General features: G+C 42.7%; 1 protein-coding gene and 1 long non-coding RNA gene across 3 annotated transcripts in view; one reads left to right on the top strand and one right to left on the bottom strand.

The window, feature by feature from the left end:
• Positions 1–4602: 4602 nt before the first annotated feature.
• LOC134437714 (microfibril-associated glycoprotein 4-like) lies at positions 4603–7300 on the top strand. Its single transcript, XM_063187268.1, has 6 exons — positions 4603–4672; positions 5653–5703; positions 5826–6023; positions 6228–6324; positions 6612–6779; positions 6993–7300. The coding sequence occupies exons 2-6, from the start codon at positions 5701–5703 to the stop codon at positions 7241–7243; spliced, it is 717 nt and encodes a 238-aa protein (XP_063043338.1). The 5' UTR covers positions 4603–4672; positions 5653–5700; the 3' UTR covers positions 7244–7300.
• A 6252-nt stretch (positions 7301–13552) lies between these two features.
• LOC134437797 (uncharacterized) overlaps positions 13553–15986 on the bottom strand; it is a 3209-nt gene continuing 775 nt past the window's right edge. The window contains exons 2-5 of one of the 2 annotated variants that reach the window (XR_010032494.1): positions 15011–15125; positions 14696–14788; positions 14171–14339; positions 13553–13942 (exon numbers count right to left, since the gene is read on the bottom strand). This is a non-coding gene — a long non-coding RNA (uncharacterized LOC134437797). Of the gene's footprint in view, positions 13943–14170; positions 14340–14695; positions 14789–15010; positions 15657–15986 lie in introns of those variants that run through there. The other variant, XR_010032490.1, reaches the window with a different exon arrangement.

The raw sequence follows: 15986 nt of genomic DNA on the forward strand, positions 1-15986 counted from the left end.
AAATTACATTTTTCATGGGGACAAAGTATTTGTCGAAGGCTTTCTTTACAGGGTCATACTGTTGTCTTTGCTCTTCGGTCTACTCTAGTCCGTGGAGAATATCGTCGGCCTCGTCGCCCATACATTAGATGAGAGTGTTTACCTGATTAGCATCAGACGAGAGATTGAGATTGCTAGCCAGTCGGAAACGTTCAAACGTCCGTATCCACTTCTCCCACTCCAGTGGTTTTGAGAGCGTGAATGCTTCAGGTGGTTGGATGTTGAAGGCTGTCGGTGTAACGTTGGGTTGAAGTGGTGGTTCTTGTACAGCTGCTCACGGTGCTCCCTCGCTGCTTTGTGCCGGTCGCATGTTGCGTTCCGCAGGGGCTACAACTGTCCGTGAATTGCTTTGTTCTTCAGTGCTCATTTTGGCGCCCGAACTTTACGAACACTAGCAACTCACTCACTTTTCTCGAAAAAATAAAAACACTCTTTCCTCGTGTGGTATTAGACGCACTTCTGACACCATGTTATGTTGGTGCAGAGAGACAACATAGCCACACAAGATATAAAGTTCATACCGTTTATCTTAACTGATTACGGAGCATCCATTTCATGCACACGCAGGTGCATAAGTCATATGACCTATCCTAGATTTCCCATATGACCCCTTACGTCATTACGTCACTATATCAACTGTATTAATTTAAACCAATCACACAACAGCGACAGTATCGAAATCCTCACACGGGTTGTTCCCATAGATAATTGCGTTTTGGGAATGTATTAATTGTGATTTATGTAATAATCCATAATTAATTAATCAAAATATTATAATAAAAGATTCAGTCTCATAAAATCTTTGAATATTAATATCTCCGTACTTCACAATGAATTGCAAAACACCAATATGGAGATTTGTACACGTGTGATTGACAGTACACAGAAACACAATAATTGTTGTGTTACTGTGACGGTCAATACCACGGGCACAAAAACTCAGTTGAAGGTCATTGGAGTTCTAAAGTAAGTTGATTCCAAGGCACACCAAGCAACAATACACAAAATGCAGTTAAATGTTTCGCTTTTATTAACTATCAAGTAATCTAATAAATGCATTACATTCAAAGTCAGTTCAAGGAAATAATAACAATCATAAGGCACAAATAGTATAAAACAAGAAAGTAAATAAAAATGGGGGAAACAAGAAAAAAGCCTGTGCGTGTGTAGTTATCACCACGTGTGTGTATGTGGGGAGCGTACCTATCAGTGATGCGCGGGCTGACCTGAAATCAGCGGGCGCTTGCAGTTAACCGCGGTCGACTGCAGGCACGGGTTATGAAATATTTTTAATGAAATTCGGGTCGGTTTCGGTCGGTCAGGACCTTTGAAATGATGCCGAATTTTATAGTAGGCTATAGTCTATAGGCCATAGTCTACTTTAGTAGACAGAGACATTTTTTTGCGAAATGGATCAAAGTTTAGGCTATTTGGCTGAATAACTACGATGGTGCCCACAAGCTCTGCAGGAGACTTAATGAGGTTCCTGTGTCGGACGAATCCTCTGCGCGCAACCGCAGGTGCAACCATTGAGTGCATGTAGCAGAACACAGAGGGAGCTCTCTACACACAATGCAATGATGGATAGGATAGCCTGCACATTTCTTATACAATTGTAATGGTTTCGCGCTCCTGTGTTGCTTACAGAGTTTGTTTTCATTTCCTGTGTCATGAGGCAATCCACTTAACGGCAGGCTCCGTCTGCTCCCCAACTTGGCTACAGATTAATTTCCTCCACATAGGGATTCGTGTGGTTATGCCTACATTGTCGAAATAGAATAGTCTACTATAGCAATGTCCAAATTATTATTCCCTTTGAATGCAGCGCTCATTTGAGTAGGCCTAATTTAGCCTACAGTGGAAGAACAATGCCCTCGCCACTTAAAAGAAATAAATAGGCTAATAAATAGCCTAAATAATAAAATAGCATTGTATGAAGATCAAACTTGGTAGTCTGGGTAACAGACAAACATATTATGATCGAAATGCTCATATTAGAAAATAATAATTTGTGAGAAAATGTTATCTATTCAACTTAGAGTAGGCTACTTTTTGTTGGACAGGGCATGTCGCGTTATAGCATTGTGAGTGCAACTGTCAATCAGTTGAGAAGGGCTCTGCAGCCTACGTGATCATGTATGGATCCTTATATTGCAGTCATGTATGGATCTTTACATTGCAGTCATCTACATTTACATTGCAAGATTACGAGAGTTCACGCTTTGTGTGGGCTATATGATCATTTGCGCTAGAAAGACAAGCGTTGCCTATTAGTGGCACCAGGCAGCGCAGGTTGTGTTTGTGGTTTGTGTGACGCCATTCCCAAACTCCCAAATTAACCGCTTGGTCTCTGGTGAAGGAGGGGGTGGCCTTGGCACCCTGTCCCTCAACTTCGGGATAGGAAAAAGCGAAACCAATTTCAGTTCAGGAAAAGGACAGAGCAGAGGAGTAGCCTACCAAACCAAACGAAGATAAAGTGTTGTAGGCTACATTGCCACTATGGGTGTTTTCATAGCCTACCTGGTCCCTGTCAACCATTGAAGCGATCTTAGACCTGTAGCTCAGCATTTTCTGTGCATAGCCTATGTGAAGTGTATGCAGACTCCTCGGAAGTGAACCATGCTGAGACCTTTATTGACGTGGTCTCATGACGCTAGGGTGTTCATAAGACGCACAGCTACACAGCGGGTCGGGAAGCGAGTCGGGTCAATATTTTTCATGAATATTATATTACTTGCGGGCGGACTAGGGAAAAAAGCGGTCGGGTATGTCTTGTTTTTTCGTCGACCCACGCATCACTGGTACCTATATTCCCCGGCTCCTATGCTTCCCGGGTCCTGTCTTCGTATGGGACCAGGGAACTTGGGACCCTTTTTGTAATAAAGGGTTCTATGTTTCTTGCGTTTTATGTTTTCGAGTTTTCAAATTGTGCCCTTCCCAAAACCATCCCTAAACCTAACCTGTCAGTAATGCAATGTTTCTGAGTTTTACATTTGTGCCCTGACCAAAACTGTCACTAAACCCCAGAGGTGCAACAACAACCTGCGCTTTAGCATGCGGCAGTCCGTTTTGAAGCAGCGGGGAACATAGAACCTTTTTGTGCAGTGCACAGGTTTTGCCTGGTGACCGAGCGAGCAGTCGGGTTGCAGATTGTTCCAAACGCTGATGTGTGTTTATATAACTTTTAAGAAATCTCCGGTCGTTCCGAGAGTAGCTGGCTCAGTATCCAGACAGCCCGGAAAGGATGTTAGCAAGAGCAGCTGGAGAAGAGAAGCAGGAATGCAAAATAAAATGTGTACACATGAAAATACCTCAAAGCATTGTTCAAAACTATCTTAATAAATTGTCAATTGCCCAGTTGTTGCCTACTGTGAAGTTGTAGAGTCTCCAGACTCTAGGGAGATGATGGTTGAATGCTGGTCGAAGGGTACCGTCACGAAAGCGTCTTCCAAGCTGCTTGGTCGAGGCACATGGTAGGCCAGGCTGCTGCGTCGGGGTGCAAGAGACTTGGAAGAGGGCTTCAGGAGTTCAAAAGATTCAGTTCGAAGCGTCCTGCGGGGAATCTTCCGATATGACAGTACATACACACCGAGATATTCGCATTCGCTTAACGTGTCCGGGAGTATCGCAAGTCCGAGAGGCTATCCGCGGGCAGCAGACATTCATTTTCAATGGAGCCCGCTCATTGAACGCTGACGTCTGCGCAGGAAAATAGACTCGGGTTCTATTTTCAAGGAGCATCGCAGACAATTGGTCGGGCCGGACATGTGCCCCGCTTACACCATGCTTAAACCGCACTCCTGTGTGCAAGACATGATCTGTTTATATATATTCTAACTGATAGCGGACACGTTCAGTGGACGTCCACGCTTGCGGTGCGTATGCACCGTGAAGGCTTTGCAGGTCTCGAAGGGGTCTCCACAAATTTGCTTTTTCGTAGCTCAAAGGTCTGGAACAAACTATGCTTCAGTAGAGAATGCTCGGGCTGAGTATACAACACTGTTCTTCCATAACTGTGTTTCTTGAAAGAAAATAAAGTTATAGCTGTTTCTAGATGAACTAAGCAGTCCTTTGTAGGATTCGTCCAAAATCATACAAATGCTATTGTTCATGAAAGTTTGCGCAGAATGGTCCTCTAGCGTCTTGCTCGTACCCGAACTAAACAGAGAGTAATTTTAACAAGGAGGGGCTTGATTCATAAAGGGGGTGACACAGGTCCCTTTGGGACACAGGACTTAAGGTGGAATTGGGCAGAGAGGGGGGACTTGCACATCTTCCGGGGATGTGTAGGCCTACAGAGTCCGGACCTTTGTCCATCTCCTAGCGAAGCCAGAGGGGAGATGAGAGAAAGCTTTGATCATCGTTGATGAAGTCAGCCTTCATCAAGGAAGTCAACCTGACGATAATTGATTTAATCAATCATCATCATGAGATTCAGGAATGGGGAAATGGCAAGAACTTCCCTTACAACTGCATGTAGTGCCCGCATAAATATATGCACGCATTCACACACGCACGCACACATGCGTCACACAACAAGGCGTGTCCCAAGCTAATAGTATATATTGTGACAAGAAAGAGTCTCAGTGTGACAGAGAGAGGGACATACAGTACAGGAGTTTCAGGACACGTGGTAAGTTTTGCTTCTACACAGTAACAAATGGGGTGTTCATATTCCAGACTTACTATGTAAATCCAGATTTAGTACAACACTGTGACTTGTCAAATTCAATAGGAGTCAGAAGTCACTGGGCCTTTCTCAAAACCTAGTGCAGTGCACTTCCAAGTGTATCAGCCTAATTAGTCACGCCCAGTGATTGGATATTCTTTGGTGAACTCTACGGAATATCCAATCACTGGGTGTGACTAATAAAGAGTATCCAATCACTGGGTGTGACTAATTTGGCTGATACACTTGGAAGTGCTCTGCACTAGGTTTACTGTAAAATTGTACATATCGGCAGTGTAATTTTAGCTCTACAGCACACTCTGCTACAGGTGACAAAAGGGTTAAATATTTAGAAAACAAGCAGGAATGTGGAGTGCTTCAGGATATTCAGCTTTTTCCGTGGTGCTCATTGGGGTATGGACTCTCAGAATTGTGCAGGGTAGGAAATCAGAGGCACTCAAAGTTGCAATTTTTTACATGATTTTAGTCAAATAAAAATTGTAACCGGCAAAATTCACACAATGTTGACAGACCCGTTGCTATACTGCCTGCTTCACGACACCTCCAGTATCATGCATAGTGTTTTGATAGCTCCTTCTCAAGCTTGTGCACTCGTCGCATGATGTAATTGAAATCACTCAGCAACGATACAGTGACGTCATGGGTATAACATTGTGTAAATACTTGCTACCGCCAGTAGTGATTAAATCTGTGGAATGCACTTTACTGCTTTGATTCTGACACAGTGAAAAAAATGTATATGTAAAAATGTTTTCAAGTTTTATGAACAAATCTTCAAGTTAGAAAAGAACAAAGACATGACAAAATGATAAATTAAACTTTGAATTGCATTTGATGCCTCTTTGTGTAGTTTGTGTCTATGTGAGTGCAAGTTTATATGTTTTTGTCACCAACTGAAAACACTTTCTGTGTGATGTTTCCAGACTGTCGATAATCTATTTCTGGCCTCATAGACTGGATTCTGCAGAATCATGGTAAGACTATAAAGGAAGGTAAAATTCAAATACAGAAATTTGATGTTGTTGTCCACTGTGATCTTGTTTTCACGAAGTAGTTAGTTATCGTTTCACTAACACGTTTGTTTGTCTGTGAGCAGCTGAGGTTCGTAGGAGCTCTCTTGCTGCCTCTGCTAGTGCTGTGTGACGTCCGTTTTCCTTTTGACTGTGACGAAATCCACTCAAAAAGAGAGACCCTCAGTGAAGTCTACACCATCTTTCCCAAAGGCAGCAGTTTCCCTGTCAATGTTTACTGTGAGATGGGCTGCAAGAACGAGGATGAGAGAGGAGGATGGACCGTGAGTTTCCTTATTCTACAAATACTGAGTGATTGAATAACTATTTCTGTTGTTTTGCTGTTCATTTATTTAGTATGCCTAATGGAAGGTGTGTGTGTGTCTGTGTGTGTGTGTGTGTGTGTGTGTGTGTGTGTGTGTGTGTGTGTGTGTGTGTGTGTGTGTGTGTGTGTGTGTGTGTGTGTGTGTGTGTGTGTGCGCGCGCAGGTGTTTCACAGGAGACTGGATGGCACGCTGAACTTCTACAGGCCCTGGGAGGAGTATGAGGAAGGCTTTGGGAATGCGGCTGGGGAATACTGGCTGGGTAAGATTGAATGGACAACTTGTTTTTACTCTTCATTGATGTTTCAGCCAATTATCGTCAGTGAATTTTGGCCACATTATCTGGAGAGTACATAGTAAAAAATCGGGTGTCAAAATTCCAGGATTTACTTTTATATTGCCGGAGTATTAACAGATGTCAAATGTCAAATGTCTTCATGGTGAAATGTGGACACATTTCTAGAGTTGTGGTATTTCACAAAGCATTTGCATAGTGAACTCTAGCTCTCTCACACATTTATATTCTTTTGTAAAAAAATTTGACTGCAGGTTTGGAGACACTCCACCTGCTGACCAGCAAGAAGAGGTATGAGCTGCGAGTGGACATGGAAGACTTTGAGGGCAACAGGGTTTTTGCCAAATACGCCACCTTCTCTGTCGGCTCACCAAGGGACGGATACAAGCTGACTGTCAGCGGCTTCACCAATGGGGGCGCCGGTGAGTCAGGACCCTTTGGTCCCTGTTATGAATTTGCTGTTACCAGAATGGCAATGTATTCTATTACTAAATGGTAGTAATGTATTACTAAAACAAAATATCCTGTAATAAACTACAATGTGTTGCTTTAGATAAAAGTATCTGTGCCAAATGTAATGTAATGTACGGTAAAACATGTTTTAAAAAGTTTTTAATTTATTTTTTTCTCTTTAGGTGACTCACTTACTCTTCACAATGGGATGAAGTTTAGCACCTTTGACCGTGACCAAGACAATTGGTCTGGAAATTGTGCCTCACAATATCTAGGTGCTTATTGGTACAATGCTTGTCACTATTCCAATCCCAATGGGGTTTACGCCTGGGGTGCCACAAAGCTGTTTGCCATTGGTGTGAATTGGCATCACTTTAAAGGTTACCACTACTCACTGAAGTTCTTCAGCATGAAGATTAGGCCTGTGGCTTAGTCACCTACCCCATACATCAGAAATGGTCATTACTAAAAGGGAGTGCATTCTCTCTCTCTCTCTAGGCATTTGCTATTACATTCTATGTACTATATCAAAAGGGTTTGTTGGGTTTGGTTAGTTAAACTTGATAAGACTTGTGAATGTAAGAAACACAAATAATGTAAAGCTACTCATGGTGTGGTATGTGAGTGGGCCACTCTCAGAAGCTCAGTGAACCCCAGTCTGGAACTGTCATCGTATGCAACCTATGCAACAAATACAGTGATGAAATTTCCTCACTCCTAAATATTATGTGTGTAGACAAATGTGTAAGGCATAACGTCCAACGAGGTGACAGTTCCACAAAGTTAATGGCGAGAACTCTGGCGACATGCGCAGCATGGAGAAGCAGTTGCCTCCGCCAAGCCATTGACTTCATGGAACCGGCCGATCTCGAATGCCGATATCCTGCTCGTCTGCCGTTAGGGTTGTATACTTTTTAAATCTATTACTATCTGTAAAGCTGTTGGAACCATGCCAACTGCAACAGCATCTAAGATAGATGTGTCACTATGTGGGCGTGAAACTTAATAATGTCTTACAAAAAATGTGCAGTAATAGGATTCATATTAATGTCATACTTGCGTGTGATTTAATCAAAGCATTTAAAATATTAGTACATTTGAATTTTTAACATATATATTTCCCCTTCAAACCACAACCATGATCTCACCCACTCATTCACCTCCGCCTCTCTCTAGGTGTTTGCTATAGGCTTCTACGTATATCAGGATTACAGGGTTTGGTGTGTTTGGTATAGTTAAACATGATAAGGCTTCAAATCAATGTTAGAAATTAAAACAATGACATGCTACATGCAACGTAATCAACACTGAACCATAGTGAGGCTGTTGTGATGTAAAAACACTATTGAAATTATGTTCAATGAATGTACAAATTCTTTTGGCAATTGTTTTAATATTTGGCTCTAATTTCAGTGTCATTATTCCACTATTTCCTACAGGGTTTACGTGTGGGGTGGCACAAAGTGCTGTTAAAATATTGTGATTTGGTGTCAGAGAGGCAGCCTTTAGCTTCTATGCTGCAACGCTTTGGAACCAGCTTCCAGATGACGTAGAAAAATGCACCCACTATTGATATCTTTAAATCTGACTCAAGACTGTTCTCAGATGATTTCCCCTAGCTTAAATTATACATCATTCTTATTTTTATTTTTACCATATGTTTTATCTTAATGTTTTACATTTTATTTGACTCTAATTTCTTGTTTCCTTTCTTTAGCATTTGTTTTTTTGTGAAGCACATTGAGTTGCACCTGTGTATGAAATGCGCAATACAAATAAACTTGCCTTGGCTTGCCTTGCCTAAATCAAACATGTCAATGGCACGTCCAGAGCAAATACAGCGAATTCAAGGTGAAACTTCTTCTGCTACCTCGGCTACCAGGCAGCGCACAGTAGGTCGCTCTTGGTGTGGACAAGGCATAGGCTAAGTCATTTGGGGCCATGCATCAGAAATGACATAACTAAAAGCAGATGTTCAAGGAAAATGCACAATATATTGTCCATCTTCTGAATGTTTCGATCAACTAACTGAACAAATGACATTTAAATAACCAAGAAAAAATATTATCCTATTGCTGATTAGAAAACAAAAGGCAGAGAATAAAAATTAAATACAAAGATTTAAAACACACATGGCAATGGTTTCATGCACGGAATGTGCCCATGTGCGCGTACCCTGCACCAAGCATATCCAAGCCAGAGCGAAACCATAGTAACTAAAGGCAAGTGAGAGAAATGGAATGGGGGGAGGGGGTATTTATTGATTTGGGAATATTTGCTGAATGTTTGGGAATGTTTACTTACAGTGCTACGGTAAGGCCTGGCATATGCTTGCTGCAGGATAGGCATGCTCGGGCGCATTACATGCATGAACGTGTTGCCATGTGTATTTTCAATACATTTTGTGCATGCAAGAACACTTGACACAAGGTACACAGATGCATAGGTGCAGTGCAATTACTTACTAATTTACTTACTTGGCCCTCAAGTGACAACACTACTTAAGTGGGTAATATGACTAAGTGGGGTCATATGTGATGTTATGTGTGGGAACATTCGACACAAGGTACACATGCATGTCTACAGTGCAATTTTGACAAAACTGCAAGGATCGACTCTGTTCTGTTTTCAACAGCAGCATTGGGCTGCGATTTCATTCTCCAGCCACTAGATGTCACACACACACAAACACACACACGCACGCACACTGTGTGATGGGGGGGGCATTGAAAAATACTTTCACACCCCTAGTCATATTTGGGTAAAGGTAAGGCCTGCATTTAGTGTGTGTGTGTGTGTGTGTGTGTGTGTGTGTGTGTGTGTGTGTGTGTGTGTGTGTGTGTGTGTGTGTGTGTGTGTGTGTGTGTGTGTGTGCTTCTGTTCGGCATGCATGTGACCTACATGGCAATCACAAAAATGCATCTGAAAAATGACCTTACTCAACAACTTGCTAATCAAAATGTGAGCCAACCTAATCAAGCCTCCAGCACACATCGCGCGCGCACACACACACACACACATCGCACACACACACACACACACATCGCGCACACACACACACACATCGCGCACACACACACACACACACACACACACACACACACACACACACACACACACACACACACACACACACACAGGTGAGCATGTGTTTGTCAACAAAAAATAAAAATAACAGTTGAGTGGAAAAATGTCCATCTTAACAATTTCACAAACTGAGTTTTGTTTAACGCCATTGTCATGAGCTGTGACACACTTTGGCTAAAACCCAGCTGGAATGCCCATATTTTCACATGTTAAAGTAAGAGGCTACCCTCAAACTTCTGCTATGCTGCTTCAAGTAATTTTATTTCACAGACAACGTTTTGACTCTTTGAAAGCCCACGTGGGAAACTTCCATTGTGATTGTAGCACACAGTGCTCACTGCACAAAATTAAATTGCATTGATGCCCCAAATGACAGGCAAGCGCTCTTCTGTGATTAAAGCCCAATCAAACAATCCAACATCAACATCAATAGGCTATCAACACATGTCAAGATCAGGATCAAGATCAATATTCAGTAAGAGTATTGCAATGTCAACACAGTAGAGAGACATTTGTTCTGGCACAAACCCACCATCAAGTACAATATACAATGGACTAGAAGTGCAACATCAGGACAGGACAGACAGATAGGATGTTATGTGAGGGAGACATAAGCCCAATTCGGACGGGACTAGTTTAATGGGGGGACCTGGAGTACAGTAATAATAACCGAGAAATTTAGTCCCATACGAATGCGCTATGTCAGTAAAGATAGCGGAGTATGTTGTGACAGTCCGGAGAAATTACAATCTGTAATACTAATCCCGTCCAAATGCAATCCTATGTAAAGATGCCTGGGTAAATGCACGAAACGCAAAATATATCTAGTCTCTCCAGGCTTGTTAACATTACAGCCTTCCAGTTAGCAGTTAGTTTTGTTTTATGGAGTTGTTCCAAGCTGAGTTCGCTGTCAAAATCAGGCAGCAGGAAATGACATGCGAATGACCACAATTGCTGTCACAACGTGTGTGATAAGTTACTCCTCCCACTTTCTGTTCATTATCGAGATATTTTATTTCTGTCTGAATCGGCCAGAAATAAAATCGCATTTACCCATGTAAAACTAGTGCCGTCCGAATAGGGCTTCAGACAGTGAACAAAAGAGAGTACCTAGGACACATTGGACATCACACAATACTGGCTGGTAAATAAAGAGCATATTATATTCATAAGTGTCATACACATGACAGAGTGCTACATTGCATGCATGGATAAAGGTCTAAGCAGGTTTAGAATTATAATAGGCAGTGGGTATGTATTAGCCTGGGCGGATAGCCGATAGCTGTTGACTCTGTCAATCAGTCTGGCAAAAGCCATGAGGAATCCGTCTCCACGGACGATGGAAGATGGTCTGATCTTACTCTATCATTTAAATTAATTGAAGTTCCAAACTGAACTTAAAACCCATATTGTGCTTTATTAGCATGCCTGTTATGTTATAGCTCTACGTCACCACTCTCAACTGTTTGCTGATTGGCGAAACACTGAGAGAACCGAGCTCGAGGCTTTTGCCAGACGATGTGCGGAGCCAAAATCTTTGAGAAGGGTCCAGCTGCAGTAAAACAGTTCCACCCTTAATACAAGCTGCCATGGGCGTTCCCGGCATTTGCCGTATTGGCCAATCGTGAAGGGATACTGCATGATATCATTTTCAAGGCCATTTCCGGATGAAGGCTCCATGTTTGTTACAAAGATATCCCGTGCAAATTGTTATCTTCCAGAGAAACGTTTCACTGAACATTCCACTGACATAATATTCTCAACAATTTATGTAAGAAAGTGAGATAAATCACACGTTTTCTAATCCCAATATGTCATTTGCTTTGTGTTCCCGTACTTCGGACATTGTAGCCTACTGTTTAGGACTCGTGTCCCTATGCACAAATTTGTCATAGCAACGTATCAGGTCGCCAAAATGTCAACATGACGACGTTGACATTACCTTACCTAGCTGTGTGTATCGAGGTCACTGTTAACACTGTGTAGGCTATATGATTAAACATCCTTTCCAGGATATTAACACACCCGGAAAAATAATAATTAAAAAAAAACCTTTTTGGCGAGGTTGTTCACTTGGTAAGACATGATATAGGCTACTTAGAAAAGTTTGAAACGATGTAAAACATCAGCAACACATTCCCGACTTTTTAAAGTAGCCTAATGAGTGTCACCTCACCACATTTATGTGGCAATGTGGTCAGCTTGGAAATAGCAGATTATTAATGAAAAATATATGGAATAGTATTTGAAATAGCAATAGGCTATTTGTTTGTTTTATTAGAGAAAAAACGATTTCTTCATTACCATAGGCCCTACTCCATGTCTGTCTATGATGATGTAGGAGTGACCACACTATTGAATCTTACCTCTTTATCCAGGAGAGGTTCCAGATTGGCCTGTCTTAATTCAAAGACCATCAGAAAACAGAGAAAAAATTTCCTACCATCATAACCAGTGTTTGTGCGTACATAATCAGGACCGCTGACAGCTTTGGCTGTGCCCAGGACAAAGTCATCTGAAAGGGCCCCCCACTCAATACATAGACTACATACAATGTAATGAGGACCCATTCCTGGACCCCTCGTCTCTCACTGGGCCCAGGTCAACGGACCCCTTTGTCTCCCCTGTCAGCTTCCCTGCATGTAGGCCACATACATTACTGAAAGAAGTGAACGAGACAGGAATGAAATGTGAAAATTTATTTCTGTTTACTTTTACACTATGAAGTGTGAACGGTCACCTCTCCTCCTCATATTCAGAGTGCATAAAACAGCACTCAACTGTGTGGTCTGTTGATAGCCTGTGTAGTACAGTAGATTAGACTCAAAAAACAAAAAAGACAAAAAATTATGGAGGGTTAACACAAAGTTTGAAATTGTGTTTGACCAGTCTCCAATGTGCAGTTTAACTAATAACTAAAATAATGCATTGACATGAAATACAGACTGACACATACAATAAATACAGTCACACAGAGACACAACCAGTGTGCAATAAGAAGATTAACATACTGATGGACAATAAATACACAAACACAGTGGACGGACACACACACACACACACACACACACACACACACACACACACACACACACACACACACGGCAGGAGGAGATCATACAGATGATGTGAAGATGCTGTACCTGTATATAAGGTGCAATGAGTAACCGCAGAGATACACCAGCGGAGTGTAGCAGCAAGAGATACGAGAGACTGAGGAGACTAGAGTATGTCCGTACAGGCGGAAGGCAAAGCAGTCAAGCATTCCCATTGGCTGTGGTTACTGACCTCTATACAGTCATTGGCTGTCGCGGCTTGTCGCCGAACCGCGTCATAGAAAGTTGAAAAGATTTCAACTTCAAATTGTCGCGCTGGTCGCGCAAATCGCTCTAGTCTCCAGAATCGCTTTTGTCTCTCGACTCAATACAAAGTCAATTACTTCCGTCGCGCGACTCGCTCAGATCGCCGCTGGTGTATTTCTGCGGTAAAGTGTAAGTGGCATGGTGAAAGAAGCGTTCATGGAATATTCTCCAGTGTCCTTGGAATATTCATGTGGTTTTCTTCAGTGCGTTGAGGAGTCTGATGGCTTGTGGAAAGAAGCCGTTTCCCAGTGTGATTGTGCGGCACCGCATGCTGGGCTGAGTTGTGTCTTTATGATGTTCATTACCCTCTTGGAACAGTGTGAAGTGTACAGATCCTGAATGGCTGGTAGGGGTGATCTTATGAGCTTTTCTGCTGTCCTCACCACTCTCTGTACTGCCTTCTAGTCTTCAGCTTGACGGCTGCCATGCCAGACAGAGAGGCTGCTGGTCAGGATGCTCTCAATGACACCCCTGCAGAAGGTGGTGAGTGCCGATGTGGGGCGGTCAGCTCTTCTCTCATCCTTCGCAGGAAGTGGAGTAGTGTCTGTGCCTTTTTGAGATGGTGGAGCCATGTGGTGCAGTTGGCAGAGGAGGAGCGGCACAGTGGTTGGTGCTGGGTTGATCAGGTTCAGAACCAAAGTTGCTGGTGTCATCAGCCCTCCCTCTGAAAACTGGCTCCGTGCCTGTCAAAAAAAGGCATGCTAATGTTATGAATGAAAATAAAGACAAAAACAAGCACCCCCTATCTACCTACAGAAAGACATGACCATGACATGACCATGTGCATATGCTTGTGCACACGCCCCCCCCACACACTGCTACTGTCTTAAAGTGTGGCACGCAGGCACGCACGCACGCAGGCACGGATGCAGGCCTATTCTCCAAGTGTGCATTTTAGAGGTTGGCCTCACCTGCACATGTGTGAAGAGCAGGGAGATGGGAGGTTGAGGATGACGAGGCAGGGCAGGAGGTTCTCCTTGTGAGCTGCCCTGGTCCTGATGCTGATTGCCCATCACCATACTGTGGCTCATCAAACCCATTACTGGCATATCGATGCTGAACAGGAACGACTGCTTCCATCTGCACACATGCATGCACACACACACACACACACACACACACACACACACACACACACACACACACACACACACACACACACACACACACACACACACACACACACACACACACACACACACACACACGAGAGGGTATACATAGAATACACTACATAAAAATCACACCCATCATTTTAATGCAGAACACCAGGCTGAAGAGATACAGAGCTTCTGGCCTGTACAGGGGTCACTACTACTGTGTCAGTGTTTTGTATTATCCTCTATACACAAGTTCTGCTATAAATAAACACAGCACATGAAGGAATTACTGTATTGGTCTAGTGCAGAACAAAACAGATTCAGTGATTTACTCACCACTGTGTGCAAGTTTCTGTGTTCAGCTCAGGTGGAAGCCTCCATCACAACATGTTGGTACTGACATCAACCATCTTTCAGAAAACTGTCTGCCTGTCAGAAATAGCAAAATTATGTTACCACAACAAGGTAGTATCTTAAAGATACCCTTAACCAAAGGCAGACGGACACACACTGCTACTGTCTTGGTTCTAGGACACACACACGCCCTTTAAGGGTCACATGTATAATGACCGGGTTCTCACTCACTCGCACACTTCTTTTCTCCTACTTTTGCCTCAGACAATGCAGTGAGTTTTTAAAAATTGGCCTTACCTGCACATGTGTGAAGGGCAGGAAGAGAGGTTGAGGATGGAGCTGCCAGTCAGGAGGTCCAGAGCTGTCCTGGTCCATCACCATCATGTGGATCATCAACCCCAACTTCTTATATCTGCGTGCACACATTCTCTCTCTCTCACACACACACACACACACACACACACACACACACACACACACTTGGAGAGATACAGGTTGTATGGCACATCAGGAGGCAGGGGTATTGTTGCGCTCTAGATGTTTAGAAATAAGTAGGTGCATGGACCCAAAAAGTAGACTTCAATGTGGGAGCACACTTAAGACACTAAGGTCAAGTCACTACTCTCTGATGGCAGCAACCTGAAACGTCTGCTCTAATCTGCTCTGAGAATTGTTTTAAAAAAAAAATCTGCTTGTGCTTGACCTTAGTGTCTTATTTAGTGTGTGAACCTGCTCCCACATTGAACTATATGGCACATTTAAAATCAGACCCAATGACAAGTCAAGTCGAGTCGGTTTTATTTTCAATTTCTTTACATGCACTGGTCAAGAATTGAAATTACGTTTAACACCAGGTTGAACAAATATGACACCTCCGACTTTCAGTGCTATTCTATACATCTTTGCCTCAAAGAAACACAACTGATAGCTCAGATGATGAAACAGACGTGCACAGCACAGCACAGGAAGAAACTACTGTATAAACACCTTTTGGCCCAGTGCTTACCGGTAATTTGCTTAAGGGTAAATACAGCATCATTTCGTGATAGCTCGTGGTACAACAAACATTCAAAACATCTGCGTGTCATTTGAAAGGGATGTCAAAACTATACGTTTATTCAAACGAGTAACAAACCACGAAACTGTTATTAATACGGAGATCATTTCGTGATCACTTTGTGGCGAACTTTATGATATTTAAGCAAGCAAGCACACAATCCGATAACCATTCGAAAGACCGTCAAAACGTTTATGAATTAACTTTTCGTAGTAG

The sequence above is a fragment of the Engraulis encrasicolus genome, chromosome 1, assembly GCF_034702125.1.
Source record: "Engraulis encrasicolus isolate BLACKSEA-1 chromosome 1, IST_EnEncr_1.0, whole genome shotgun sequence".
NCBI lineage: Eukaryota > Metazoa > Chordata > Actinopteri > Clupeiformes > Engraulidae > Engraulis > Engraulis encrasicolus.